At 48.8% G+C, this 25,701-nt stretch overlaps 2 protein-coding genes across 5 annotated transcripts; both read right to left on the bottom strand.

The window, feature by feature from the left end:
• Positions 1 to 248: 248 nt before the first annotated feature.
• SLC25A42 (solute carrier family 25 member 42) lies at positions 249 to 18,297 on the bottom strand. 3 transcript variants are annotated; one of them, XM_080359377.1, is made up of 9 exons: positions 18,224 to 18,297; positions 9,943 to 10,070; positions 8,725 to 8,836; positions 6,970 to 6,995; positions 6,005 to 6,171; positions 5,234 to 5,350; positions 4,598 to 4,749; positions 3,886 to 4,207; positions 249 to 519 (listed from the first exon to the last, which is right to left on the bottom strand). In XM_080359377.1, exons 2-9 carry the CDS (start codon positions 10,024 to 10,026, stop codon positions 330 to 332), a joined length of 1,170 nt encoding a protein of 389 aa, XP_080215503.1. In that variant the 5' UTR covers positions 10,027 to 10,070; positions 18,224 to 18,297; the 3' UTR covers positions 249 to 329. The 3 variants fall into 3 exon arrangements, 2 of the variants coding, with proteins under 2 accessions (XP_080215503.1, XP_080215504.1); XM_080359378.1 differs by having other exon boundaries at positions 385 to 955; XR_013923314.1 differs by having other exon boundaries at positions 386 to 519; positions 3,323 to 4,207.
• A 953-nt stretch (positions 18,298 to 19,250) lies between these two features.
• On the bottom strand, positions 19,251 to 25,422 carry ARMC6 (armadillo repeat containing 6). Of its 2 annotated transcripts, none has more exons than XM_080359126.1 (8): positions 25,305 to 25,422; positions 24,653 to 24,805; positions 24,129 to 24,205; positions 23,221 to 23,791; positions 22,586 to 22,731; positions 21,878 to 22,009; positions 21,240 to 21,377; positions 19,251 to 20,435 (listed from the first exon to the last, which is right to left on the bottom strand). In XM_080359126.1, the coding sequence occupies exons 2-8, from the start codon at positions 24,771 to 24,773 to the stop codon at positions 20,223 to 20,225; spliced, it is 1,398 nt and encodes a 465-aa protein (XP_080215252.1). In that variant the 5' UTR covers positions 24,774 to 24,805; positions 25,305 to 25,422; the 3' UTR covers positions 19,251 to 20,222. The 2 variants fall into 2 exon arrangements, with proteins under 2 accessions (XP_080215252.1, XP_080215253.1); XM_080359127.1 differs by having other exon boundaries at positions 25,315 to 25,369.
• Between the last annotated feature and the right edge of the window lie 279 nt (positions 25,423 to 25,701).

The raw sequence follows: 25,701 nt of genomic DNA, 5'->3' as shown, positions 1-25,701 counted from the left end.
GCTTTTCCAAACTTCCATGCGAAGCCCAAAGCACCGAGCCCAGCACTTTGTGGGGTGCTCCGTGCACAGGACACCTGCAGGGGTGGGGACACAGCCAGTCATATAATGCACCCCATGGTCACATAAGGTACCCCCAGCCACAGCGCTCCCTCAGTATTTAATCCCTCAATAATTCCACCCAGATGCACCAGGCCCCTCTCTCTCACAACCAACATATAGTAGGAGACACCCTAAGAAAGCCTACAAAGTCAATTATAATTTTTTATTAAATATACATCCTCTCTTGGCACAAATCTTAAAATATATAAACATCATATAACAAAGTGTCTTCACTGCAATAAAATAGAACTCCAGATCCAAGAAAAAGCAGTCAAAAACCGACACTCACGCGTACACGCGGGTGGTGAGGATGCGTCCCGACAAAAGGCATGGAACACTGTGCTGATCAATGCATAGACCACACGGGCAGCCAGCGGTGCTGGACACCCCGCGCCACGCGGCCGTTCGGGGGAGCAGCCCCTACAATAAAGAAAAGGCTGTATGTGTTGTACCAGACCCACAGACACACGTGGGACGTGGCCCAGCACACCCCAGGATGGGCACCAGGCTCACTCCGGGTTGCCACGGCTCTTCTGTTTGAAGTTAAAGACACCAGAGGGTGAAGTGACGGAGCTCAGGTTCTAGTCGGAAGGCAAGAAGTGAACACAAGTACTGCTGTATTTCCACAGAAGCTATAAACCGGTTTGGAGAGCTGCCGGAGAAGGAAAAGCGCCAGGATGGACAAGTAGGTCAAGAATGTTTTAAAAAACCCTCATGTCCCATCATCTAGTGCCTTTAATTCCTGCCCCGTGCCCCCCAGCAGCCCTGGCTGGGGGCGGGGAGCCAAGTTTGGGCATCAAAAGCTGCAATTTTGTCATTTTGGATGCGTTTCATCGGAGCTGATTTTCTCGAAGTGCTGGTGCGGGAATGAAGGTGCAGAGCAGACAAGAAAAGAAAAGCACAGTTGGATGTTTGGCGGTAACGCATTAAGGAACAATAAGAAACATGACTTGAAAACAAAAGCAAGGAATTTGAGACCAAAAATGAAAGATCAGGGGATTTGCGGTAGGGAAGAAGTTCTGAAGAAAGAAGGACTAGAGAATATTCCTGTTAGATTCGCCTCCTTTCCCAGAGCTAAAGGCAAAGACCCTCCTGGCCAGCACAAAGCAGCGCCCAGGACTCCTGGGGCACCCGCTCCAGGCAGCACAGAGACTCAGAACACGTCTCAGTTCACACAAGCGTCAAGAGACGGGAAGAGAACGCTCTGTTTCTCCTTTTCTACATTCAAATCAGAGAAGAAGAAAACAAAGCTATTTAACCAACCCAAAGCACTAACACACAGTCACTCGGAACACTTTTTGCCCAAGAAACAAAAGCACCGAAACCATTACAGACTGAATTCAAAGATCCGTCTCTGAACAAACACTCAGCCTGCAAAACTTGGAAAAAACCCACGTTTGGCTACAATTCAATTGAATTAAAATCAGGTGCAGTTGCTAATTAAGGAAGAACTTATCTGAGCCAAACGCTCCTTCCTCGGGCAGGACCTGGGGGGGTTAAGCCACACGGGTTTGGTGATGCTCAAATCTCACAAGATCTGCTGTGCTTGCCCCCCAGATGACCAACCGTACCAAACTTGGCACAGACCGCACACCCAGACAGACACACGGACACGCACATACGCACACTCGACTGCTGACACACCGGGTTGCTGGTTTACACCTCGTTTTTCGTGGTAGGATGCAAGTGCCTTAGTATTTCCCCACCGGGCCACACAGGGGAAAGACAAGAGCAGAAGTGAATCGGCTTCTCCATTGGAGAAAAGAAATCAGAGCTCTTGCAAAGGACCGAACAGAAATGTCGCCCGAACGAAGAGAACGGCTGAGCATCTTCCACCGGCGATGGGAGCAAAACGTACACAGAATTCATGGCTGTCATCTCTAAAGATTTAAAACAACACCTAATGTTGCTTTAATTACAAGGTAAATCAGTGGCTGCAGTCAAGTTTCACAACAGAAATAGTCATTTGTGGGCTTGGAGGCAGAAATTACTGAGGTCAGCACCCCATCCATCCACAAGCATTGAGGTACGATCGATACCACGTGCTCTGGGAACGACGGGCGCGCTGATAGCTCAGTACGCTGGGTCTCCGCCACGGCCACCACATGGAAGTGTAGGTGCTCAATTACTAGGGAAATATTTGGCATCAGAAGCAAATTACGCTCCAAAGAACAAGTGCAAAGACAAAAGGAAGGAGAAAGCTATTTCTACCAGTTGTGCAATTACCTCCATTCTCATTAATAAAGCCACGACTCAAGGCTCAAACTACAATGGCTACAAGACATACGTCAGAAAAGGACAGATCTTCAATCATGCCTTATTTTTCTTTTATACATTAGACTCTATTAGCTGGAAAGGGATTTTTAATCTTGCTTTATGTCATCTGATTCTCCAAGAAGTCTGAAGTTCGCTCTGACCTCTCTTGCACTCCAAATTTAATACAGGAATGGAACGTAACAGAAACCACCCCAAATCTTGATTTCCTTGAAGACCAATTTGAAATAGAAACACTGGAAGGTACTTTACCATTCACTTTCAAATCGCGACTGGAAATGACTGGCGCTATATCCAGCTTCTGAGGGGCAATACTGGCTGTGGAGCACATGGACCCCAGAAGAGCTCTAGGAATCAAAGCAAGTGGGTTGAGATGGGGACTAATGAGCGGAGGCGACACGACCGACGCAGCAGGTACCAGCAGACAAGGTTGTTCGGAAGCAGAGTCAACTCTGAGGCTGCACTCGATGGGCACGAACAGCCTTTGGGAAAAGCTTAGTCTGCGTCACACGCGTCTTTGAGATGTTTGTTCTTGCATCGCGCATAAAGCTGCAGCAACAATACTGAAGGATAAAACTGCTTTAAATGTCAAGCATGTAACACTTTTCCAGCGTACCAACACTACAGTCTGCCAAATCCTTAAAAGAAAAGCGCTGCCTTGAAGACCATGAGAACAACGGAAGGGTTTGGGTGGCCTGAAAGCTCTGCTGCGGTTTGACTCGGTCCAGTTTGTGAATCCAGGCACAGCACCTACTCAACAACACTGACAACAAACGTGAGGAGTTGATTTACAGAACCGCTCGGAACTTTCCTCCCCTGCTGCCTACAGTCTTTGGTAATCTCAGAGCGACACTGCAAGTTTGCGCAATAAAACTTGGAAATGAAAAGAACATTTGAAAAAAAGGGCAGCGTTTCCAGCCAGAGCTCACCCAGAACAAAAGAACCGGACCTGTTAAATCCTGCTGTGTCCTGTTTTATGGAGACCGACGCTTACAGGCTAGGGGAAATGTGGAATTCCCTGCAGATTAAGTGGAATATTGCACTTGGCCGGCTGCCTCCAGCTAACACGGGTTCCGACCAGGAGCAGCGGCCACTTCCCAAATTCAGGGGCTCATCCCCACAGCACCAAGTCCTCCTTTCCGTCATCCGCTTTGTCTGCCCACAGACCCGGTAGCAGCACGTGTTCCTTTGAGAGGCTCCGCTCCCCACATCGAGGAGGAAACCAGAAGGGTGAGGCAGCTACTTTAGAGGGACTCGGTTCTGCAGAATGGTAAGGAGAGTTTTGTTTAGGAAAGGGTTATTTGCAGGTCGAGGTTTCCAAATAACTCAGAGGCTCATTAAAACGGGAAAAAAAAAAAAAATCCAACAATAACAGGAAAAAAAACAACCAAACAAGAAAGGTAAGTTGTCAGCTGCAGGACAGCACGTACGCAGCGAGGGAACGCTAGCATTGCTCTTTCTACACGTGTTGTACTTTTCCCCAGCAAGGAGCTGTGGGGATTAAGCTACTACCTTTCAACGTTAGTGCTGTGCTGTAATTTACGGAGAAGGATCTGCGTCAGGTCAAAGGTTGTGAAGCTTATTCCCACTGCAATCGGCCCTTTGACCCAGTTCATGCTGAGTCCTTTGTACAAGCCACGGATTAGTCCCTCTTCTCTGATAATCTCCTGCATGGTGAGAAGGATGGAACTGTACGTGTGTCCCATGACCCCCGCCGTCTGCATCCGTCGGCGAACCACGTCCAGGGGGTACGAAGCCGACTGACCGATCAAACCAGCACAGGCACCAAACAAAAGCCGCTCCGGAGGGGATGGCTGCGATTTCCCACTGTGATCTGGGAAAGAGAAAGGAGCTGAGTGTAGAAAGCTTCTCGTAACAAACACGCGATCAAGGTCAAGTGGGCTGAGAGCCAAGGAGAGCACAGAGCTCCCCGGAGTTCGCTCCCGACTCGGTTGGCAGCTGACTTGGTGTGTCACCAAGTCCTCCTGCGCCCAGGACTTGCGTTTCCTCGTTCCTCTGCAAGGCAGAGATGCTGCTTTTCTGCAGCTTGACTTCTCCACCGTCTGGAATTGGAGAGACGAGGGTACAAGGCACCCTCCACAAGCACAGAACTGTGCAATTGGCTCCAAGGCCAGCAAAAGGACTCGCACCACTGAATTCAAATACCCCAAACCGGCTAAAAGCCTGCACCATCTCACTGGAAAGCAAACCGAGTTGCCTTTACCTGCATGCAGTTTCTTCAGCGTCTCGTAGGTGAAGAAGCTAAGCCCAGCATACGGAATCACCCCGAGGATGGTTGGCGTAAATCCCCTGTACAACGTCTTCAGCCCTTCCTCTCGGGATATTCGGACGAAGACATGAACAATGTTGCTGTACCTGGCACGGGGACACAGGAAAACCAAATCTGCGCTGGTTAGTGACTGTGTACACCAGTAATATTTCCAATGGGACTTTCTGAAGGATCAACAACGAATTAATTTGGCTCTGAGCTCATCAAACAGCTCAGAAGGGGTCTCAGAAGCCTGTCTGTACATGGAGAAGCCGGCCAGCGGCTCTGCCACAGCCCTGTGCTGACACGCTGTCCTGTCTGTCAGGAGGCATCGTGCCAGCTGCCCTCCTCAAGAACCAACACCCAGGTTTTTACCACTGAGCTCTTTCAGTACCGATCTCCTCCCAGCCCCTGGACTAACCAGGAATCTGCTCATTTAATCAGCGCTCAGACCCCAGCCATTAAGAGGTTTATTACACCAAAGGCTCTGAGCAAGAAGTGACCCAGAAAACGGGAATAAAGTCATCTGACCTTAAAAGAAAGTTCTGTGTTTGTTCGTGGTGCTTGTACTTGCTTTCGTTAGGCACTTACATCTCCTTCGGCGTGACAGCCATTCGAGCACGGACCATATCCAAGGGGTAGGTTAACATGGCAGCCGTTGTGCCTGCCAGAGAGCCAGCAATGAATCGAGGAAAGGGTGTCAGCGCTCTAAAGTAAGGTGAGAGAAGAGACCAAACAGATCACCTGGAGATGGAAACGCTCCGTGGCTTTTGAGGATGGCTCTACTCTATCAGCTCCTGAATCCCTTCCCTGCCTGTGGAGTCAAAGAGGTGGGCGGGTGGGGGTTGAAGCGGCTGTGCTTTGCCACAGCCAGTCCAGACACAGGGAAATATTATTAGGAAATGTCTTTTGAGGACAGCAAGCCTGACCTGAGGTGTCTCAGACGCTACGTGGCCAAGAGCAGGAGGCTCGGGCCACACGCACGGCTCAGATAACAGCGCAAGGCTGGATCTTGCTGCTTCTCCTGCACAGAAAAGCTCTTTGTTTTGCCTGCCCGCTCTCAGCACGGGGAAGCGCTAACTCAATGTCTAGGCCACTTCTTGCTCACGCCTCTAGAAGACAGGGTCGTCTCCTCCCAAAGATCTCCCCTGTGCAAGACAAGAAGCTCAGCCCTTTGCTTAATCCCCTCACACCCAGTTCTGCAAAACCACAATGAGAGGGGCTGCCAGAACGCTGCACCAGCAGAGCTTTCAACCCGGCAGCATCTCTCTGTGCAACGCGGAGAAACGCGCTCCCTCCCTGCAACCTACGGCCCCACAAAGCGCTCCGTCCTGCTCTGCAGGGACGGAAGCCGTGTCTTACTTTCCCTGGAAGCCGTAGTAACTCCCCAGGAGCTGCTTGTACTCCTCGTGCGCGCAGAACTGGATGGCGGCGTAAGGGATGACGCGGACCATGGTGGCGGAGTTCCCTCGCCAGAGGCTCCAGACGCCTTCGTTGAGGTAGGTGCGATAAATCAGCCTGTAAGCCTCCTGTGGGCAAGCGGAGCAAAGGTCAGACACGGAGATCATGATAAGAGGGAGTCCAAACAATAGAGGAGGGGGAAAAGGTGACCCTATGGCTTAACCTCTCCAAATCCTCCTTCCCACCCCGACCGCAGCAAAGCTGGTATCAGCTGTTCACGCTCGCCGCGCTGACTTCAGAGCGAGACAACTAAAACCTCTTCTCTGGGGAGACTAAATCAGATACATGAGCGTGAAAAAGAACCTGAGTCAGGAAGGGAGAGTTTTAGATTCAAGACATCTTCATTTTCCCTTCATGGGCCAGGCTGGGCTGCTGTTTGCAAACCATTCATCTCAACCCAAATTAATCTTCTTAGCGTAAGACAGAAACATTTGGATTACGCATATTAGCACGGAACACATGGAATGCACACACAAGATGTTCGGCGAGCCATCAGCTCCCAAATTCAGATTTCCTATACACCCTGAAACAACTCCAATGGTGTGTGGGGGAAGAAAACATGCACTAAAGGAGAAGCTCTAACAAAACAAGGCCCTGGTGATGCCACAACACTTCCTAGGCCCTGGAGCGTGAAAAAGGACCAAGGCCCTTCCATCCTGTGCACTGCACAAACACATGAAGAACGAGCGCTGTCCTAAGGAGCGTTATAAACAGCGCTGTTTCCAGCTTTCCCCTCTACGCTGTGAGTGCTGCTACTAAAAACCCAGCAAGAAAGTTAAATAAATACAAATAAAAGATGCTGTTGGGGCTATTACTACCATTAATCAAACACTTCAGGTCAAGAGGAGACAGACACATCACCTCACCTTGGCAGAGAATCTTTTGGAAGACACTAAAAAGAAAAAAAATGAGCGTTAGGTCTTGCAATACGTTTAGATGGATTAAATAAACCTTACAGGCATTTTATTTAAGGGATAAAACTAGAGGAAAAGAATTAATGCAAGAGGAAATAAAGATTCTTTGCAATAAACAAAGACTTTCCACAGGTGAACGCTCCCAAACTCTCTTCAGCACATAAACCCATTCTTCCATCTAGTTATGAAAACGCTCAGCTTCTGTCACATTTCTTTCTTTAAAGCGCTAAAAATAAATTAATAAATTTTAAAAAATGTAAAAAAAACCCAAAAACAACCTGCACCGACCACTTATTCAAGCAGATTCCCATCCACGGGTTCCAGACCAATGGCAGAAGCAGCAAACAGGGCTGTTGAGCGCGGGCTCCACGCAAGAACGGTTTCAGCCCAGCAAACCTCCAAATGAGCACTCGGCTTCTCTCCCTGCCTGCGCCCAGACTGACAGCATCTCTCTAACTGCGCAATACACGAGATGTTTGGAAGCCAGATTTCCTTGGCACACAGCAGCTCTGTTTGTAACGCTCCTCCAGCAGGAGGGAAACCCAGGCTAAGACCTGAGCAGCAACGCTAATGAAACGTGGTTCCAATTAAGCGTGTATTGCAGCTTCTTTCAAACTCCTTTGAGACTTGGAACCTCTCAAGTGTATCAAACTATCGCATGCAAATATATTTTCACCACGCTGCTCCTTTATGCAATTCAACGCTTTTCTTTTGTCTTTTTTTTAACAAATAAAAACACCTTCATAACCAACTGCAGATGGATCCGCAATGGCAAAGAGCTCTTGTCCCTCTCCCATAGCAAAATTCTTCTGTCTCCAGTTCAAGAAACAACCTTCCCAGCTCCTAAAGCAAAGATGCTTCACTCTGGTGCTTGTTTATGAAGCAGGAAAAACCTTTGGGAGAGCAAGAGACTAAGAAATCCATTAGATACCAAGAAACTGGTCAGAACGGGCAAGCTTGAATCATCTCCTTTGCAGCCAGTTTAATGGGCGAAACCAAACAGGTCTTGTTATAAATGTCGACCTGGTTTGTTCTGGTGGAAAAGCACCAGCAGCTGCTCAGACGTGATCCCGGCCCAGGGTTCAGCTCCCTCCAGCTGCACCGCCCCATCTATATCCCAGACCTCAGCCTCCGCTACGCCCAGAACGGAAATCATGTCAAATGAAAGTCAATTTAAAATTAAATCTCATGCAGGGATTAGATTAAACCTGCCCAATTCATTTAATCTGGGACGTCAACCAGATTTAAAATCCTCGGCCTCACCAAATGTTTGCTGTATGAACTGTCTGTGCTTTCCCTTCCAGACAATCAGTGTGACCAGCAGGACAGGAACGGAGCAGAGCCCACGGTGGGGCTGAACCCCAAATCCCGCTAAACGCACCACAATTTTCCATTCCAACTTGCTGAATTTCATTTTTGGTTACACAGAGGCTGTATGATGCAAAGCTGGGTATGCCAGCTTCAATGCATCTTGCAGTACTTCCCATCATTAACTCCAACCAAAACAATTCAGCTGGAGTACAATGCAACTCTCAGTAGAAAAAGACACTGGAGCGGGCACAGCCTGGCATCGGCCTCTAACAAAAACCCAGACAGCTCAATTACCTCCTTCCAGCATCACCACCTCGCCTTATATTGCTCCTTTCCCCTTTCTTGTTGCTGCTAACGATAAAGTAAAAGCATTTTGCAAAAGCCAATGGGACTCACCTTGAAACATGATTTTTGTTCTGTCCAGTGGAGCTACTGCAGTTTTAGCAACAGCACCGGCCAACGCACCAGACATCAGGGAGTTGAGCACTTTCTTGTTCTCCTGGTTGCCCTAAAAGAAGGCAGTGTTCAGTATAACATGGTCAATCCTAAGCAAAATTGTCATATTTTACCTTTGCTGCAGCATCTACCCCGTCTCGGGGTCAAAATTATCTTCAAGATCTTAAGCGCAGGAAATTCCTGGTCAGACCATGAAGAATAATTAGACTCGTCTGCCAAAATGCAAAGCTCCAAGGTCTGCCCCTCACAGACGTACCGTTCTCCCTCTGTCCACGTTTCTCAGAGCCGAGCCACTGCCCCATGTGCAGAAGTTCCTTTCTTGCCCTCCTTTCAAGCCCTATTTCCACACTGTTCCCAAGATTCTAAGAATAAATCAAGACAGGTTTCCTACTGTGATAAATGGAATGGGAGTGTTTTTGTTATTGACATTCCTGCCACAGCTCGTATTTCTAAAGCAGCGATCTTCTGGTAACACACGGGCAGAAGGCAAGTAAACGACTTGAAATCTAACCCACGAAGGTTACGGACTGCAAGACAAGTCAAGACACGGTTCAAGAATGCTAACTTGTGATACGCTTTGTGTTTTCATGGAGGAGCCAACATTTTTCCTTTTCTCAGACTGCTTCCCAGCTCCGAAGTTCATGTTTATTACCAAAATACGTGATTCAGTCCCGTTTTCCACTCCAATCTTTGCCTGGCTGATGCTAAACACACGAGTATCCCCACAAAGCATAAACCTCAGCCTGAGCTCTGCTCTAAACCAGACCAAGGCTCAGCATCTCTTCCTGTGTTTCTAGCAGGTGTCCAGTGACAGCAGCAAGAGCGGGGAGGCCAAGACGCGTGCCTCTCTTCCCAGCACCGCCACCAAAGACATACAAGCCACAACCTTGAACGTGGAACGCAGCCCTGCCTGCCCGTCAGCTGTGAGCGATGCCCAGACTCTTCCCAGTGGGCGGAAACTGCTCAGCTACCATCAGAGAAAGCAAAAATTACACTTTATGCAGCTTTCACATACACTACAGCTCTTGGAGGATCCACAGCTCGAATCCCACAGAGCTACTTGTTTTCTAGAGCAGCCACACAGCATTTCTCACCCACGCATCGCAGGGACCCCACAACTTCTCGCCCACCCATCGCAGGGACCCCAGAGCGTCTCACCTCTGGCGGGAGGTGGGTTGGTGTAGTTGGCTCCGCATCCTGCCGTTTGAAATCCACTTGACCTTCTCTCACACCATTACCCATACCAGTCGCGCTTGCAAGTGGGCAGAAGAGCTATGGCTCCTGAACTGAAAACAAGGAGGAAGGAAGAATTAGCGTCAAAAGTAGAAAATACGCAAGTAGTAAAAAGCTTGTAGAGGAAGGAACAGTGACCTACTCCCAGGGCCATTTTCAGTAGGAAAACCTGCATCCCAAGCGCCCAGCTGAGGAGCATTTCCACCTTGCCAGCATTATTCCCTTCCTTTAATGTGCAAATGTATGTGTGGGGATACTTGGGCGCTATGTAAAAACCATTTCCATCATATTTACTCTTTTCAATCTACAAAGAGCTCAGCTCCAAGCTACACCACCAAAATATCCATGATTTCTAGAGAGAAGAATCAGATTCTCCTCTGTCCTCTCCCATCTCCTACAGTGAGGATTTGGGTTGCTATTTGCTCCAGGCATCTAGATATCAGAGGAGGCATAGGGAAATTTAAAACCCCGCCTTGGAAAATGGAAAAAACTAGTCACAGCAGTAAGTCCCGCAAGCCCGTCATGAGCAATGGGAGGTTATTTTAGGAAGCGGATAGATCCAATGCCTCACACGTGCCATAAAGGCTATTTTGATGACGCCAGTGATTCGACTGCAAGCAGCACGGCGGTGATTTCAGAACTCCCGTTCCTCCCGCTCGCAATGCACACGTGCTCGCAGCTGCTGAATCGGTGCAGTTTGCGCAGGTATCTCTTGCTGTGACAAGTATTTGCTCTGTGAAAGGCAGGGTCAGCCTAACCTCAGCTGCAAAGTATAATGGTTTAAATAGAAGATATCACTCCAGCATCTTTCTAATATTTCTGCTTTTTGTCACGCAATTTTTTCATCCTTAAATACGCAGAAATTAAAGAGCTCGAGTCCGACAAACTCGGAACAGAAAGGCGGCCCCTCCGGGTTCTCAGTCTCTTCCCAAACGGGCTGTGGAGCCACAAAGGTCAGTTTCCTAAGCCACGAGGCTGCTCAGATCTCGCGTCTCTCCTTTGACAGCTTCCTTCCGAGGAACACGGGATGAGGAAACCCAAATCGCTCCCCAGTTCTGCCGTGTCCTTCTCACGCATCCTCCAGCAAGTTACTTCACCCATCCCCTCCGATGCCCGGGAAACCCTGGGCACAACCTCTTGCCAACTTGGAAAGCCTATCTCATTACTATTTCTTTTCCTTTTTAACAATCTCCAGACAGCACACGCTTGTCAGCACCTTTCATACTTGCCGACCTATTCCCCCTCCCGGCATCGGTCTCATAAATTAGTGCCAGACCTCACTTTGCAAACCCCTGGGCTGCAGCAGCACCGTTGGCGCGGGGCCGGAGCAGCTTTGCCGGTGCCCGTGCGTGACCAGTTTGTGATGACGAAGCTCCGCACGACCCGTGTGCCCAGTCCCGGAGAGGACAAACGCACCCGGGTGTCTCTAATGGTCTCTGGAGCTTTGGGGAGACGTAGAGCAAGGTGCTTACAACTCCTGTTTGGAAAGAGGAGATCGCAGGATGTTGCTCAGAGAGTAGTAACTTCAACTTGTAACAAAAGAGAACATCTGATGGTCCAAAATCCAACCTAAGCATCGGACCACGTGAAGAAAAAGTCCCGTAAGGATCAGACCTAAAAATGGTTCATAACACTACAGAGCGGAGCACTTCATTACATTATTCTCAAGAATACAGACTACTGATTATTTCTAATTACCATCTGCAGTTACTTCCTTCCCTTCTTATCTCAGGTACCTGGGAAATGTATTGTAAAACAACGCCTTTCAGCAAAAGCAGGGAAGAGATCACAGGTAGAGATATCACCCTGGCTGCCGCCAATAAAGAAATGTAGGTCACAGCAGTAGATTTCTCTCTCCCCAAAATAAGCCCACGAAAATAGAAATCACGCTAAAGAGCTTAGGAATGCAATACGCAACTTTATTTTAAAACATCATTTGAAAGATGATTGAGAAAGATCACCAAAAGGAAATCCTAAAAACTCAGCCAATGGTATTAAGCCCATGTACACGCATAAAGCTGATATCCATTTACTCAACAATATTCTCTTTCATCCTATTCAGACACATTCTCCGTTTTTATTTTTAGTGCCCAGTGCCCTGATCTTACAAACACCTGTTTGTACGCTCAGTTTTACACATTAAACTACCCACATGCTCTACATAAATACAGCCTCTAAACTCGCAGAGGCTGAAACGCAAAAATAGCATTTATTATTTTAATTCCCATTTGCTCACTGCAAAGCAATGCAGCTCTATTTTACTTTGGCATCGGGCTGGATTCTGACGATGCTGAGTTACTAATTGAATTCAGGCTGTTTTGACCAATAGTGGACGCTGGAGCCACAGGGAACGGCGTTTTGCTTTCAGATTTGGTGTGAATTCGGATCGCCTGCCCATGAGAAGCCCGACATCATTCTGCATGCACAGCCATCTGACTTGCTCATTAAATAATCCGCTGAAACCCAACACGGAGCAGCTGGATATTTGTTAAATCCGTGTATTTTGTAGAGCTCCATAGACAGCCATTAGTTGTGTTTACAAAGCCATGGAAAACAAGAAAAAGAATCACTGCAGATTAGATTTTTGGTTTTAATAAAGCACTTCTGAGTGACTTTATTGCAGCTACACCAGCCCTTGGCACACACCTGGATCCAGCCTCCCCAGTACGACGTGGTGCGGAGGAAACCCTAAGAGGACAGATAATCAGAAAGCAAAACTGCTGGCGAAGGCGAGTTCAGAAGTTAGAGAGGTTTAATGAGTAACACACGCTGTGCTTCTACAACAAAACCCACGGCGGTGCATTGAAAGGACAAAGCGCTTAACTCCGGCGTCCAGTTTCAAGCCCGTCAGAAAACGCCGCTCGCCGCTCCGCCACGCTAATTCGGTCACGGATTAAAGATTAGTCACCAAATTGCAGAACAGGGGAGCTCAGGCCCCTCGTTTCTGGCTGGGGCATCTCAGAGCGACGAACTGATTTGTGCTGGTCCTCTGAGCCGCTTTCTAGGCACCCTCTAACAACCACAGAAACATCGGTGCTAAAACAAGTTCCATTCCCTGCACAGAATACGCATTAAAAACTAGAGCGCCGTTGTTTTTCTCCTCCACGTTCCCCCAGCTCTCTCCGGCGGCACTTAACGAATACCTGAGCCTGTTCAATCAAGCTGTCAAATTGAGTCTCTGACAAGCGAGACATTCTGCTTCTCTTGGTGCTGATTCTGATTAAAAGGACAGGCGAGACAGAATCGAGTTATTCGGATGCTCAAAGCAACCTACTTGGAAGAACGTCCTACAGGCAGGTGCCAGTTTATTGCCCAAGGCGGGGTGGGGGTTCAGATTAAAACCAGTTCTAGCTGTCCGAGCCACTCATGAACCCACCACGCTGCATTTCAGTTGAACACACTTTAAATTACACGGTCTGAAGATAATTAGTTCCTTAGCAGGAGAGTCAGGGATGAGCAACGCAACTAAGAAATATGCACAAATTCTCCTGTTAGGGTGTGCATAATTAAAATCGCATTACTAAATAAAGGCTTGCAGATAATTATACAGCTCCATATTTCAAAATTAGACCTTATTTAAAAGTTTGGCTTCACCTCATCGCAGCCAACCTGCCCCAAAACCCCTCCTTCAGGATCCCACCAGCTCCTGGGAGCAGCAGGAGGGAGGAAATATGGGTTTTTACCCAAATTCCCAGTGGACAGAAGCAGAAATCCCACGGCCCATCCTCCCCATCCGACCCGCTCCCAGGTCCAAAATCACCTGTTCACACAAAAATACCTTAAAAACCACCAGAGAAGACCCAGCCAGTGCAGATTTCGCGTTACCACGTAGGCAGAACACAGGAGCAACCTGGGCACCCAGCCCAGAGACGAGCGTGCAACGTGTCATGACCCAAAAACATGTTTGCCTGATATTCTCCTGTGGAATTTAGACCTGTCACACGACACGATGATTTGGGGAATAACACAATTTATCTAGCAAGAGGAACAGAGGCACCGCAAAGCAAACAGCACCATCAGCGCTCTGAATTGGCTAAAAAAAGGGTGGGTTTTTCCTTGGACGACCACAGCAGTAATTATAACAGTGGGTTAGAGCTGCCAGGACTCGATGCCCATAAAATGCACCATATTCATAAAACAGGCAGGAGAAACTTGGTCCAGCTCTCCGCTTGCCTCTAATCATCACCAAATAGAGGTATAACTGCTGCCGAGGAGGTAAAACGAGGTACATACAGAAATGGAGACACTTTGATTCAAGAACTGGGAGTTGTACCACACATACAGCTCCAGGCATCAGTTACACAAACTGAGATCACAGCTCATCTCTGGGGCAAAATTTCCATTTCATTCAGGTAAAGTCACTTGTATGACTCCGTATGTACCTTGTATGACTCCATAGGTACCAGTTTCCCTCGTTACTCAGCTCTCCGGTTCCTAATTTTTTGTTATTGTCATGTCATTATCATCACTAATGATACAATTAAACAGGGAAAAAGAAAACCAAGGGAGTTCCTGCAGAAATTTTCACCCGTTTTCCCATGCTCAAGTTAAGCGGTACCCAGGGAAGTTGCTCAATTAGGTTTCCTTCAATTATTACTGTTAAACTGAGCAATTGAGCCTGACAGAGAAAGAGATGTGGTAAGAGCTGAGATTACCACAGCCTTAAATCCAGCCTTGGAGCAAAAGCATCACAGAAAATCACAGCAAAAAGGGCTGAATCACTCAGAACAGGGGATGAACTCAACTAGATGGCCCCTTGAGGTCTGTCTTTGCCTTCCAGTTTGATTAAGCCCTTAAAAATCCAAACCAGATATGCCCTGAAGAACCAACTCTCTTCAGTCATATTCATCTCTGGGTTGCATATAAATCTGATCCCTAAACATTAGCTATGAACAGCCCGTTGCGTTTCTTCCTTCAGCAGTCCCTACAGAAATCGTTAGCGTCATTTTATAAAGAATCATTGGCTAAAACACTCACTAAATTACAATATCTGGAAGAGGCTGGTTTTTTACGTGCCTTCTCAGCTCCAATATACAAAACAAACGTTCCTCCTGCCGCCCTCAGCCAGAGACGAGCCTGCCAATAAAACTGAGGATAAAGATACAAACTCTTTGCGTGGTTTTAGATAATCTGGCTTGAATTAAGCCCGTTGGCGAACGCTGAGAAATGGTTAAATCTCAACCTCTGCTGTATTCAGAGGAGTCCAGGAGACTCGCATTTGGAACCAAGCTGGGAAGGAAGGCAGGAGCCACGGAACAGAACGAATCTTGGCAAGAAAACACAGCGCTTCATTCTTCGGTTGCTGAAAGAAAACTCTTGCTGAGAACACCTCAGCTCTGCTTCCCACAGCCAACAAATGAAGAGCGGCTCTTATCTGGAAGGCAGATAACGGGTTTATCTGGGGGAAAACAGAGCGTTTAAACCAGGGGGTGGGATCACAGGGTCCTCTGCTGAACCCGCTCCAGCCGCCCGGCTGCGATCACCGTCCTTCGGGAGCAGAGAAACAACTACACAACCACACACACGACGGCCCAAGCACCCTGAACAGCTTCAATACTCCTCTCAAAAGCTCTTTCTCAAAGGTAATGGCATAAAATACAATCAAGTATTCTATCTGGGCGCTCGGTTCGCAGGCTTCCTCCAGGCCACTCAAATGCAAGTTTTCCCATAGATCTACATGGCAGATACAGCCACCTGAATGCCACACACATGGTCCCAAAGCGACACATCCCAGTACAGGCGATTCTTTGGAATACAAGTAACCCCGAGTCATACACCAGTAATCTTTGGCAGGAGCTATTTCAACACAACAACGGATAATTAGGATCTCAGTTCTAAAACCCCAGCAGTTTAAATTGCCTATGAAAAAATAAAAGGAAAAGAAAGAAGCAGAATGATCCACAAGTGTGCCAAGCAGGTGTAATTTCTTCATGCTTTCCCATTGACTGGATGGGGTCATGCCAGACCACGATTTACCCACCCCGCTGTCTGTACTCACTCTATATCATACAAAAATTAACGCAAAGTGAAACATCAACTCAGTTTGGCCAAAGATGCCAATTAAATTTGATTACGAGCAGCACTAACACATGAGAAAGACACACCTTCATCATTAACTGCACCACTGCAGGAGTAGCGGATTTAAAGTGCAACTACAGAGCAAAGAATTCCTGCAATGCTCATTTATTTTGTGACCTGGGTCAGCTGTTTGCATTCCAGTTCATCTCTCCATACAGCACGAAAAGTAATATAAGAAAAATATATCACCTGGAAAAGAGAACAGCCCTGCAGCGTGAAGTATCGGTACCAGTTTCATACAAGGAATGTACAAATCACCTTCCTGCAATTAGCAGCAAAGTGACTAGAATAAAATGATTGCTGGTTCCTGAGCTTTTTTCTAACAGCAAACCTGTCTGACCTGTACCCAGCCCGTCTGCTTCACCAGGAAACCACACGTTGGTGCTCACCTTGTGCTTTATGCAACTTCCCAAAGCCAAGTTTGACACATCAGGTATTTCTGAACTGTGCACTTGTGATGGGGACCGAGTCGCTGCACTAGCTGCAGGTCAAGCAAAAAGAAAAGATTGCAGCTCCTGACTCACACTGCTGCGCTATCAAGAGCTAAAATTCCCCCGTCTGAAGCAATCGCTGGGGCCAGAGAGTTCCTGCTGAAATCCAACACCAAGGACGGGCCCCGTCCTCCTCCTCCGCAGCTCTCGGGACCAACATCCAAAGGTTCTAAACAATGATTTTCACTTGCTGAGGGAAAGAAAAGTAAGTGTTGAGTATCCACAGGTCTAGTAGAATGTAAAGATGCTCAGAGTTACCTAGGACCCAGCTCTGGTGTTTTAGACACCCAAACACAGGATTATTTATAAATACATTCACCCACGGGTTGTTGGTATGATACTGACCCTCTGGTACCTTATCCCACAGTCTCTCTTCCCTCAGCTGTTTTCTAACACCCACAGACATCTCTTCTGTTCCTTTACACACAACCCCTTCTCCCAAATAGAGTCATTTAAAAACCAGAACGTTTCCAAAACACTCTAAATTCTTCAAACCACAGGAAAACATTGGAGGAGCACACGACCTCCAAAAAAAGCTCTGAAGCAGGAGAACCTGCTTTTGTTAGCACAAAATAAAAGAGCCAAGCGACGGCAGAGTCCAAACCTACACTGCGCGGTTTGACAGCCTAACAGCCAGCAGGAAAAAGAGAGTCGACAAACGCAAACACATCTTCAGCTCCTCCCGACTCTGGGGGAACACGGGTTTAAGGTCAACAAAACAACTGCAGCACCAACTGCTCCACCTGCGGTACCGCGAGTTAGAGAAGACAGAACAGCGTTTATTAACCCTGCACAATCATTTCCAGCACTTGCCACGTGTCTTTTTATGTTACAACTTAAACCAAGACGCTTCTCCCATTTCATACTTGAAGGCAAAGGATGAAAGTCACCCCTGCTCTGTGACTTTTTGCTTACGCCGAAGTAGGAGAGAAACAGAAGGCAGGTTTAACGCCTTCCACACCCTCTGCTATTCACCCGTCAGCAGAGAAACACGAGCTCGCCTCACTCTCAGGTTCACATTAACTTAAAGAAAATTAAAAACAAAAATAAAAAGTCACACCTAAGCGCACACACGTTCAGCTCTGATCAATAGACTTTGAAGGGGAAGAGGAGCCCGTCGCGCTTCACATAGACGCTTCGCATCTGAGACGCTGGCAAGGCAGGTGACAGTGGGGAAAGGGGGGACAAGGGGAGACAGTGGGGACGGGGGTCAGGGGGGTTGGCAGAAGCGCGCAAGAGGAGCCGCGGGACAGGCGGGCAGGGGCCGGGCAGGCGGGCAAGACACGGAGCAACAACCGGGCAGCGCGACCCGGGGCCGGGCTGGGCCTCTGGCGCGGTGCCGCAGCCCGCCGTGACCACGGCAAAGGCCAGCACCGCTCCCCCCCGAATTCCCGGAGGCGGCGGCGGAGCCAGAACCCCGCCGGCCCCGGCCACATCGCCGCGACAGGACGGAGGGAGACGGGGGGCGAAGCGGCGGTGACCCCCCGGGAGGCCGCGGCAATGTCACCCGGCCCCGCTACACCGCGACACGGCCCGGGAGCGCCCAGCCCTCAGGCTCGAAGCCACGAGGATGGGCGCCCGGGGTCGTGTCAGCGCCTGCCGCGGGGCGGAGGGGCCCGGGGCCGGCCCGCACCTACCGGCTCCGCTCCGGGCTCGGCGCCGCCTCAGCCGCTGTCTCCCCGCGGCCGACAGGCCTCCCTCTCCCCCGCTGAGCCCCTGAGGAGGCGGGGCTTGTGCTGACGGGCGGCCAATCCCCGCGACGGGGGCAGTACCGAGCGTGGGGAGTGGCTGCGCGGGCGCAGACAGGCGGTGGCGGCAGCCAACCGGTGCCGGGAAGAGGCGGGGGGCGCGGCCGGGGGCGGGGCGCGGCGGGTGCGCGCAGATCCCGCGCAAGAGCCCTGCGCAGCGCCCGCGCTGTGCCGCCCGCAGCGGGCCCTGCGCGGCTCCACCGGCCCAGCCCCGCGCCCCGTCCTGCGCGGCCGTGTGCCATCCCCGGCCCCGCTACCCCGCAGGGCACCGTGCCATGCCCGACCTGCAGCTGCATCCCAGCGGGGCTTCACCACACAGTCCCATTTCCCCAGATGTGTTCCTTCCCCGTGTCTCAGGTTAAAACCAAGAGACAGTAGGCACAAAAAGCTCAACCTTACACCAACGCTTGTTTAAAGCAAAAGGAAAATGAATCCAAGCTATCCTGCCCCTGTTGGGGAACCCCATATCTGATTCTCCCCCAGCACCATGTTCAGCTTTGGTGCTGCTCCTCACTCAACAGCACCAGGCTGCACCACGGGAATTGGCCCTCAGGGTTTCTTCATCAGCTCTTCTTGGTGGCTCTGCCACAAAGGAGCCTGGGCCCTGCCCAGGAGGATGGCAGGGAGGAGGTCAGAGCAGCACACGGTGCTTGGCACACAGGAGAGAGCAGAGCCGGGCAGCCTTTCCTCCCATGAACGCTCACACAGGATTAGGAGCCTCAGAACACAACGACCTTTGCTATCTGCTGGCAAACAGCATGGGGCTGGAGGAGGCACTGAGACATCGCCACCACCCTTCTTTTTCTGTCTCAAAAAGGCTCCATAAAGAGCTCTCCACCCTTGCACTTTTTTTATATTTTATAGAATCAACATTTCTACAGAGAGTATCACATTAGAAAACATCCATTCAAGTACAACATCATTAGCAGCGCGGGAGGAAGGTTCAGCACCCAGAGTAGAGCTGGTAACACCACAGTCCGGCAGGTGCCTTGAGCGGAGATTTCAGAACGTTTCTGGATGTTTCATGTCTCCCTTTTTGCCCCCAAGTCCACAGCTGTCTTCAGTCCACGAGGCACACGGCCTCTTCATCGCAATCACAACACTCTTGGATCCAGGGAAGCGTCACCCTGCTAAGATATAACCAAAACCTGGGCTCCCCAGGGCTGGCTTCCTGCTGCATGATACCACCACTGCTTTGTAACTCGCTACCAGTCCCTGACTTGCTCATCTTACTGAAAAAGAACGTGAACCTTCCTCCTATATGCAAAGGGCAACATCAAAGTTATGTTGCTTTGGGCCACACTATTTGAAATTCTTACTTTGCTTTTGTTTAAAATGTTATGTTGGCTGAAAATCCAAAACAAAGCAGCAGCGCAGAATACGGTCAGCAGTAAAATAACAGTTAGTAGAACAGTACAACAGGACAGAACACATTCACAAATGATGGAGTTCCTCCTCATCCATCCCGTTACCGGCTCGGGCTGCTTGCAGAGAGCAGAGGAACAAATCAGAACCAGCTGCTGCAGTACGTACCAAACTCTACCAAAAAAGAGCCACTTTTGCTCTTGCTGTACAGAACAGAGCACACAGGAATGGCCCTGTTCTGTACACAAGGAATAGACATAACAATGGAGGGAGCAGATCATCTTCAGGCATTAGATGATTTGGTGAATAATTACTACACAGAGTTGACTTGCAGCCTGTGAATGCATAAAGCCATTTCAGCTGTAGCTCCCAAAAAAAGTTCACCACAGCCTCACAAGCCAGGCATTTGCGTCAGATATTCCAGTTGGATGGAACTGCAAATTAATCCATGCCACTTTGTTTCCCCCCTTAAGACTTGACGTGCACGGATGTCTTGAAGCTCCGCAGCTCAGTGGTGGCTGATTCACTGAGCCAGGCTTCCCTTCTGACCTGTCCACAGCTCGCGGAGCTCCACTTTGCAGCCCAGATCCCTCAGCGCAGCTTTGGCCACGTCATCGCAGTCCTTGTGCGTCGCACGAGCTTCTGTTATCAGGTTCTCAGCTCCCATCTCTAAGATGGGCTGAGAAAAGTCCCGGCTCCGGGAGACCAGGTTGCGGATCAGCATGCAAGCCTGTTTCTGAGGAGAGAGGCAAATGAGAGATTTTAGCATCTTTTGTAAGGAAATCCCACCCATGGAGGATGCTGGCACGCACAACGCAGATCTGGCTCCAACTGAAGAACCTTTCCTGCATGACCAATGTACAGTAGACAGCAACAAAGAAGAATAAATCCATGGACAAAAGCATGGCTGCTATTTTCCATGAAGGTTTGTACAACAAAACCTGCTTCTGTCAGAACACCAGCACATCTCAAACACTTGCCAAGCAATACCAAGTACTTCTTTAAGTGATGCCAAGACGCCCCCCTTTTCCACCTTCCCTGGCACTTAGCTTACAATATTCTTTCAGAAAATATTTTCTACAGTATTTTGATATTCTAGAGAACACAAAAATGGACACAGGCCCTACTGAGACTCGCGTGAGAAACTAGAGGGCAAGTTCTTGCCATGCAGGTGTTTTATGCGACTCTGGAGAACAGATGGCAATCTATATGTCTCCTATAAGACAGATAACATCATAGCACAGGCAGAGTCTGAAAGAGCCTGTCCTCGTCCTGCTTTTTTAAGAAGTAACACCTGCAAGAGAAGCACAACATTCCACAGTTGCTTGAACCTGAATTCAGGTGGGTTTGAAATCCAAGCTAAATTTTGCTCTGATCACATCAGGTTGACAGACGCAGGGACTCCTGCATTTAGACACCACATTCCCAACATGTTCAGAACTTTTTGGTATTTGTCAAGTAAAGGACAAAATCCCAATGAAGCTGTGAACGCAGCCAACGTCAAACTCGAATAAATAACCTAGTGCTCCGAGGCAAATACCTGTACAGCCACTTCTCGTGGGTGTGCTTTCATGGCCTGAAGAGCCGCCAACGCCCCTCCGCCTTCCATGATAACGTTACAGTTCTCGGGTTTGCGCAAAGCCAGCATGCACAAGGCTGCACAGCCTTGCTCGCAGATCTGCAAGGCAAAGGAGAAGAGACATTCACTGAAAATGTTGATTTAAGGGGAGACAAAAAAAAGTATTCAGAGTTTGTTTCTCTTTTAGGCAATTTTTAACATCTATTTTTATTTTTTCTAAGTATCTTCTACTGAAACATCCTGCTTCTCTGGCATGTAAACCAAGTTTCACAGCCCAGAGCTGTAAAACATTGTATCTGGTATTCATCTGATTCAGGAACAAGAAAAACCCCTAATAAAGAGGACATACCTTTACATTTACGCAAATACTTGCCAAAGCATGTGCTTATCCATGCTACAACACTGGAGTTAAAGGTTTAATACACTGCTCAGCTGCAACCATTTAACAACCATACATAGAATGTATCTGCTCTTAGCACAAGCTGTTCATTATCACAAGTCCTCCACACCAGCCAAGATAACACAGCTGCGTTATACAACCCAAACCTGCTCTCTGTTCCCAGCCCTGCTGGGACTCCATCACCCACTCCAGCATGTACCTGAGGGTTGGCAAGGTGATGGCTTATGGCCAGCACAATGAGGTCCGTTGTCCCAGCATTAACGATGGCATCTTTCACGTCGTCATTACCTGCAACTGCTCGGATGGCGCTGAGCACCTGCTTCACCACGTCCTCCATTCATCAAAAAAACAAACGACAACTTAGAAAGCTGCAGAAAGTTTTACAGATTCTTGAAAGCCACCCAGAGCATCCCATTCAAACAGCTGTCATTCCCAGTTATGAACAGCAATATTATTCTCAGTCACTGACATCCCCAGCCACAATTTCGTTCTACACAGAGTAATAATGAACCTTGTTAGTGGCAGAGGATTTCAAAGAAGCTTAAAGAATCAAACATCAGCCCTCTGGGACTCAAGCATCTAAATCCTCTTGAACATCTTGTAGCTAGAATTTTCCACTAGAATGGTGGAAAACCAGCAGCTCAGCTTTGCTGGGAGTAAGTAGAGTTCTACTCTTGGAGTGTGGATGACAGAACTATGCACAAGGGGCTCAGAATTCCTGCATTCTTACCCACAGGTAACCTAGTTCTGTATATAAAGCTGTAAATAGTGATCAGTGGTTGGGTTTCAACCCTAATTGCACCTAAAATAATGCACAGTCTAAGGCCCATTCCCAGCAAGGACTTTAAACTGAGGAGCACACCCTGCTCCATTACCTCCACTCCAAAGTACATTTTATATCGCTCACCGGATGGTCAATGGAGTCAGCCAGGAGAGACACCATAAAATTTAAGCCGCCAAGGTCCACAATTTCTTGACAGAATTCGTTCCGGACAGAGAGGCGAGAAAGGGTGGCACACAGTTCACTGAGAACGCTGGAGTTATCTGTGAATGCTGCAGAGGAGAGGTGACAAACGGAGTAACTACAAGGAAGGAGGGGTGAGCAGAATTAATGTGTTTTACTTTGCTTCATTTAAAAAAAAAGGAAACAGCAAATTTCGCTTTATATATTAAAACACATCAGCACACAGATGACATCCTGTTCACTCTGTATCTAGACAGAGACAGAATATCTTTTCTTGGCAAGAATGCAGCACCTCAGCGAGGATAACGCACCTGTAAAGCTGCTCTGGGCTGTTAAATACTTCCTAAACAGACTGACAAATAGTTCTGATAACGGTCACCTCGGTGCTGCTGCTGGTCTCTGGAGCAGCCATGTGATTTTTCTCTCTTGGGGCACATCTCATCAAAAGAATTAAACATTTTAGTGGCAAATTTCTGAATCATCTCTAAGGAGCTTCAAGTTACAACAAAGCAGAGTTTTGAGGTAAGAAAGCGCGGATGATTCAAAATTAGGATCAACAGCCACGGGGTTAATTTTACCTTTTGCAGCTTCAATGAGGACTCTCAACCCATCATTTTCTAACACAATCATTTTGGCGTGATCGTGAGCATGACCAAAGGGCACGCGGATGTCGTCGTCAAATGTCATGACCCTGAGCGTCGAGGAGGCCGTTCGGACGACGTCGGCGCTGTCTCCGTGCTGGACTATCGCTCCGGTCAGCAGCGGCAGAACCCCACCTTTGACAAAGTCCTGACGGTTCTGCTCGTGTTTCAGGCAGGCGTGCCGAATGCACCGGATCCCAGCCAGCGCCATTTCCTCATCCTCTCTATATTCTTTCAGAGTTTGGAGCAGGAGAACCTGGCCAGCAGAGTCAAGCAGGTCTGGCTGCCCATCCAAGACGGCAGATAAAGTAGAAAAGGCCTTCAGCATTAAATTTCTGTCTCCTGAAGCCAGCTGGCAGGCAGAGAATACCACAGAATAGGCACCGTTCTGCCCAGCCAGGTAGCGGAAAGCCAGCTGTTCTTTGCACTGATCGGTGAAGACCACGAGCTGCTCGGCCATCTCAGCAAGATCAGAGTCAGCAACGGCTCTCCCGAGGGAATCTAAAGTCTAAAGAAGGGAATAAGAGTCATTTTTCAACCTGAACTGTGAAGGAACAAGGACAGTTCTTCACAGGCAGTCAAATTTGTTTATTTATAATAATAGTCTTCTTTTAAATTTAAAATTAGTTTGACGCAGCTAAGAAACAACTGTGTCAAAGAATGCAGAGAACCCCTGGAGGAATGGGGGCTCCTCTGTACTTCTGCCACCACTGTTTGCTTTGTCAAAGAGCTCACGAAGAAATGAGACAGAGGCCGACGTTGAAGATAAATCTCGTTCTTAGTCTACTAGTTAAACTATTATATAACCCTGATCCTTAGAAGACAACGTATATTTGTGCTCCTACCAGCAAAATTTGGTGCTTTTGACCATTTTCAGAGGCAGGCTGCCGCACAGCTTTCACAATGTTGCTCAGGTCAACACCTAAAAGGACAAACAGAAACAAGGTTAATATTAGTTACAGCAGCTTGGCTAAGATTTGTCAAGTTAACCACACTGAACAATGATAAACTTATTATAAAGCACGGATCAAAGGCTGACAAAGTTCTGGCTAACTATAACGGCCAAATATGTCCTGGAACAAAGCATCGATTCCAGCTAAATGTCTAAATTGGGGGAGAAAACAAAAAATAAAAATGAGTTAAATTTCATTCACCAAACTGCACCCTGCAGTTTGACCTAAAGAGTTTTTCAGTCATAATTACTCAATGAAACTAGGTTAGCATTAATAGCGTCTACGTTCCACTTCACAAAGGTGTCTTTACAATACCGGATGCTCAATCTTTACATGCAGGTTCTCTTAAAATTTAAGATACGTAAAACCTCAGCCTGTAATAACCCAAACTGCAAAAACAAACGAATTTATAATACCTTGGGACTCAAACTGCTGCACAGCTTCTCTCACAGCCTCTTCTGGATCCATTTCAAATTCTGTAATATTTTCTTGCACTGCATCATCAAATGTTTCCTGCGCAATCTGTTTTGACCCCATTTTCCTCAAATGGGATAAACTACCTCCTTGTCCTGTCATTAACACAGTTCACAATTAGTTTCTGGTGCGAAACCTTCTAAAGTTAATCAGAAACAAAGGGCGGGGCCTGCTCTTTCCAAAAACAAAAGCACAGAAGCCAAAATCAAAAATATATGGTAAAAGGGATGTTTGGGTTATTCTGGTTTGTCTGGGCTTTATTTTAGCGGTTAGGAATAGAGCAATTAAAAGAAAAAGGGAAGAACTCAGAGGCCCAGGATTTGGATGGGGAATGCGCCGCTGCTGATGGGTGTTACGGTGCCGGGGCACAGCGGGCAGCCTGCCCGGGCACACAGAGTCCCGAAACCCCTCACACTCGAGGCCCATCGCAGGCGGAGCCCGCAGCACGGCCCGCTTCACCGCGCACCCCCTCAGCAGGCCCAGCGCAGCCCGCCCCTCAGTCTCTCAGCGAGACCTCCACCGGACAGGACCCAGGAACGGGGCGCGGGTACCGGGGGAGCTCCCAGGCGCACAAGGAGCCCCGGTTCTCCTCACCACCGCCCACCTCCGTCCCTCGTCGCTCGGTGACGGGCTCCTCCCGCCTGACAAAGAGCAGCGGGCTGACAGCACCGGCTCTGCGCGGCCGCCGTGCGCAGCTGGCTCCGCCCACCGCCGGCTCAGCCCCTCAGCGCCCATGCGCCAAAGCAAAAAGTCACGCCGATGCCCCTCAGGCGGCGCGAAAAAGAACTCGGTGTGTCCAAGTGCGCCTGCGCCCTCCGGTAACGTGCTCCCTCGCCACACACATGCGGTCAGTCGCCGGTTGCGCATGCGCTGTATGCGGGAACTCGCTGAGGCGGCCCTGCACGGCAGCGGGTGTCCCAGGGCCCCGCCGGCGGAGCGGGAGGCTGCGGGTGGCCCACGCCCGCTTCCCTTCTGCTTACCGCGCCGTGCG

This window comes from Nesoenas mayeri (genome assembly GCF_963082525.1).
Source record: "Nesoenas mayeri genome assembly, chromosome: 25".
Taxonomy (NCBI): Eukaryota; Metazoa; Chordata; class Aves; order Columbiformes; family Columbidae; genus Nesoenas; species Nesoenas mayeri.
Note: the sequence above shows the minus strand (reverse complement) of the source record. Positions and strands in the feature narration are given on the sequence as shown.

Bases quoted from the DNA above. Each gene is read 5' to 3' on its own strand.
- ARMC6 (XM_080359126.1), bottom strand. From the start codon at position 24,773: ATGGGGTCAAAACAGATTGCGCAGGAAACATTTGATGATGCAGTGCAA. The intron at 24,206-24,652 runs GTATTATAAATT...TTGTCCTTTTAG, and splicing joins GCAGCAGTTTGAGTCCCAAG to GTGTTGACCTGAGCAACATT. The intron at 22,010-22,585 runs GTGAGCGATATA...TGATGAATGGAG, and splicing joins CTGACTCCATTGACCATCCG to GACGTGGTGAAGCAGGTGCT.
- SLC25A42 (XM_080359377.1), bottom strand. From the start codon at position 10,026: ATGGGTAATGGTGTGAGAGAAGGTCAAGTGGATTTCAAACGGCAGGAT. The intron at 6,172-6,969 runs GTGAGGTGATGT...GCTTGCCCACAG, and splicing joins CCAAAAGATTCTCTGCCAAG to GAGGCTTACAGGCTGATTTA. The intron at 4,208-4,597 runs GTAAAGGCAACT...TCTCTTTCCCAG, and splicing joins GCTGAAGAAACTGCATGCAG to ATCACAGTGGGAAATCGCAG.